The following is a 4,022-nucleotide window of genomic DNA, read 5'->3' as shown; positions in this document are numbered from 1 at the left end:
AACATGGTTTCTAAACCACACTCCCCGTCCCCAGGATGGCATGGACTGTGGCTGCTTATGCTCTGCTCCCCAGAACTTGCTTCCCAACATTTGCGGAGAAAATAAGCCCATGCTTGATCCCCTGCTAGTCCACCCACCTGGGCACATGAGCCACCGGGGAGTGAAATAACCGCTGCACTGCCTTCTACCGCAGCCTCCCACCCCACCTCACAGCGTTAGTCCTGGAGGAGCCCACTGCTGTGGGAAGCCGCCTTCCCCTGAAGGCCTCTGCTCTCTAGTTCTCCAAGACTTCCATCCTGAGGTGAGAGTGAGGGACCATGAGGATGAGGCGGTTAGGGCAACAGTGAATTCCCACGCAGGCCCAGCCCCCAGCTCTCCATCCCCAGGAAACCCTGGACTCCACCTTCGTCCTTTCCAGAGATGTGGGCCCCCACCTCTCCAATTTCCTCTTACACCTCTTCTCTGTTTCCCGCCCCCACCTCTGCGTGACGACGTGGCTGCATGCAGCCCATCTGGGGGATCAGGGAATCCTGTTGGGCATGCCAGCTTAATGAAATACTTGCAGTTTATTAAACACAGGCTTCCCTAAGCCCCGAGAGCCTGTGGGTATTTGAAAGCCCAAGGTAACCCCGAGCTACCACAAACGTAATTGTTACATGTGTCCCTGCATTCCTGGTGCAACCTCAAACTCCAACTCTTAAACGGCACACAAAATTAGCGACATAAAGTAACTCCTAGTCAGAGGAGAGGGGGAAATGTGGGGAAACACTGAGGGAGGCTCCCAGAATCCCTCAGGGCCTTTAAAAGTATATAAAGTTCCTGTTACCTCGCATAGCTGTGGCCGTGGAGGGCGCTCCCCTCACCCCCGGCCATTCATGTTTGCAGAATCGGTTCATTATTATGTGGGCCTGGCCTGTCAACCTAGCATGATGTAGCTTGAATATTTCAAGTCCCGTTTCAGCCGAGGCGTGCCCCAGGGTGGCCGGCGGGGCTAGCTGAGCGCACCATCTAGGGGCTCCCTCTGGAGAGGTATTTCTGGCGCTCCTCCAGGGCTGGGCTGCAGAGGGCTGTGGAGAAACCCCAGGTGATCTGGAGCCCCCTGCCCGGAACCTGGAGGAGGCTGCTCCTGGGGCACACTTTCCCGTTCGTCTGTCTCCTCGGCGCGGAGCCTGTAAATCAGAGGCGAGGGGCTGAGATGGAAGCAGCAGACAAAGGCCTCCAGGGAGGTGCCTCCCTCAATGCGGACCACCATCTGGACGCCAGAGAAGGCCACTCTGTTGATGGCACCCAGGGGCACCTGCTCCAGGAACCTCAGCGTCATCCCGTTGACCCACACGCTGCCCTTGCGGCTCAGGACCTTCAAGCTGAAGGCCAGCCGGGCGCCGCCCTTCTCCAGGTAGGGCTCCAGTGACAGGTGCTGGCGGGAGAGGCGAGGGAGCTGCAGCCGGAGGTGGGCGTCCGGTCCCCTGCCCACCAGCAGTGGGCTGGCGTCGTGCTCCACCTGAGGAGGGACATAAGCAAAGGTGGCAGAGCCTGGCGTGGGGTGGTGCAGGCTCACCCGAAGGACTGTGAGGGGCCTCTCCATGGACAGGAGCCTGGAAAAGATGGAACACAGAGGCACAGGCCTGAGCGGTGGCAGTCACTCCCTCTGTGACTCCTTGAGCCCAGACATGCTTGCCGCCCTCAGGGGTCCCCAGTCACCTCCAGCCAAGCAGAGCCCGGCACTGAGCATGGATGTGGTCACTCTGCTCCAGCCAGGCTGCAGCCATGGCCAGAGCTGGTGAAGCTCAGGCCCACTGTTTCTAGCCTCAACTTCATCCCTAACACACTCTGTGAGTTAGTGGGGCATGCCGCTCACTCTCTAAATTTTAGTTCTCTTTAACATAACATAGGTATGTGCATCCTTGTCCTTGCAAAGTCCAAGGCACACCAGCCAGTGTGATGGGGTTTTGGTGACATATTGGCATTTGGGGACAATTTGCCTGGCTTCCTGGGAAAGGAAGGATGGAAGATAGGATCCACCTTCCTTGTATCTGACAGTCACATGACAAACGCTTGCCGAGCCCTCCTCTGAGCCAGGCACTGACCAGCTGCTGGGATGAGCAGATCAACAGGAGTACCCAGCTGCATAAGGAGAGGGGGCTTCTAGTTCCCAGCATTAAGGAGGGACCCAGAAGAGGGAAGCCCTGCCTGCTCCTAGGAGATGGGAAAGGCTGCCTGGACACACCAAGGAAGAACAAAACACCTAGCACATTCCAGAGGATGAGATGGTTGGATGGCATCACTGAGTCAATGGATGAGAGTTTAAGCAGGCTCAGGGAAGCCTGATGTGCTGCAGTCCGTGAGATCTTAAAGAGTTGGACAGGACTGAGTGACTGAACAACAGCAACAAGCACATTCCAAGTGCTCCTATGGATGCTAATGCTGTGAACATCTGCTCCTCAGTCTGGGGCAGAAGACGGGTCCTGAGGATGCACTTGGCAAGAGCTGAGATCTCTCTCAGAACTGATAGCGGCTCCCTGGAGGTCGACTGGCCATATCTGCCCGTGTGCAATGCACATGTCCCTTGCCCCAGCAACTTCATTGCCAGAAATTTGTCCTTCAGAATCTAACTGGAACATGCAGGGAGGCTCTGTTCCCCCATGGAGCTGAGGAACATAAACTCCCTGGAATGTGTACCAACCCCAGATGGCCCAGGTCCTGCCACCACCTTCTGCAGGAACTGAGGGCTGAGTGGATCTGAATAGCTAACTGTATGCTTTTTCCAGCTCCAGGCTTTTGCTTACAGTACTTTCTTTCCTGAAAATGCGTCTTCCATCCCAAACTGCTTATCTTTAAAGGCCTGGGTCACATGTGACCTCTCCCATGAAGCTCTTTTCCTCTGTCTAAACTCTGACCCTCACAACAAGGAGACTCCCCCCAGGGGTGCCCCCTTTCCATTGTGTTTCCGTGATGTGGGTCCTTGTCCCATCTTCTCTGTTGTCCCTGAGACCTCCTGAGGGTAGAATTGCCTCCATGCCCCGAGTCCCACTGCCCAGCACAGACAGGACCGGGCCACAGCAAGTGTCTGGAGGCACATTTGCCAAATAGCTAAATGAGAAGAGGCTCACACACGTGAAAATCATGTGAAATCAAGTCCAGAGCAACCCCAAGTGAGAGTCTGGTCCTTAAAGGCTGTGGGACAGGCTTCAATCCCCTACAAACTCTGGAGGACCCCATGTCTTTTGGTGAAGTAATGGTGAGAGCCTCTCAATCTGACACTGAGTGGTGAGGCCTTAGGACACCCCATTTTCCCTCATGCATACACACACACCGCCCCCACACACCCATTCACATCCTCCGTCTGGCCCCAGTATTCCTGCAGAAAGCCTCTCCCTCAGGTGTGTGTACACCGGCCCTATTTACTTTCCTTTATATAAGTACAAGAACAGCTAAGCTGGATGTCCAAGTCCTCAGGCCTGGCCAGAAACTTGGGGTTCACTTCTAGGAACCAATCCCATGGCCTAGGGACCCTAAGAGAGTCCCTTGGAAAGAAGGGCTCACCACTGTTCTTGTGACCTTACTCTGCTTCACTGGGAACCCCAGAGCCCATAGCAATCCCCTTGGCTTTGCAGAGCTCTTCTCCTATCTCCAGTTATTCTGGGGTATGTGCCTGGTGAGGAGCCTGCAGGGGCCCTGCTCCCCACCCTGCCGCCCTCAAGTTTAAGTTCAAGCCCCTCTGAGCTCCACCTACCTTACTTCCCGGGGTGCATCTAGCTCTGGGACAGCAGCTGTGAGCTCCCCGAGGGTGGGAGGCATGTGAGTCTGGGCTGGGGCAGGCCTGGAGATGGCAATGACAACTGCGGTTTGGGGAGGTGATATACGTCACCATGCACATCAACTTTGTTGCTCTCTTCCTTTTTCCCTTTAGGAAAGAAACTGGAAGTGTAATCTCCTGTTGCAGAAGTGCAACCCTGCTGCTGAGAGGTTGAAAACCCCATGGGACCGTGGCTAGGAGAAGCCGCGGAGTTCCCTCCTGGGTT

At 55.6% G+C, this 4,022-nt stretch overlaps 1 protein-coding gene across 1 annotated transcript; it reads right to left on the bottom strand.

Moving 5' to 3' along the window:
- On the bottom strand, positions 565–3,795 carry TIFAB (TIFA inhibitor). Its single transcript, XM_005683313.3, has 2 exons — positions 3,734–3,795; positions 565–1,595 (listed from the first exon to the last, which is right to left on the bottom strand). The coding sequence occupies exon 2, from the start codon at positions 1,583–1,585 to the stop codon at positions 992–994; it is 594 nt and encodes a 197-aa protein (XP_005683370.2). The 5' UTR covers positions 1,586–1,595; positions 3,734–3,795; the 3' UTR covers positions 565–991.

This window comes from Capra hircus, chromosome 7 (assembly GCF_001704415.2).
Source record: "Capra hircus breed San Clemente chromosome 7, ASM170441v1, whole genome shotgun sequence".
NCBI lineage: Eukaryota > Metazoa > Chordata > Mammalia > Artiodactyla > Bovidae > Capra > Capra hircus.
The sequence above is the reverse complement of the archived record's forward strand: the minus strand, read 5'-3'. Positions and strand labels throughout refer to the sequence as shown.

Bases quoted from the DNA above. Each gene is read 5' to 3' on its own strand.
- TIFAB (XM_005683313.3), bottom strand. From the start codon at position 1,585: ATGGAGAGGCCCCTCACAGTCCTTCGGGTGAGCCTGCACCACCCCACG.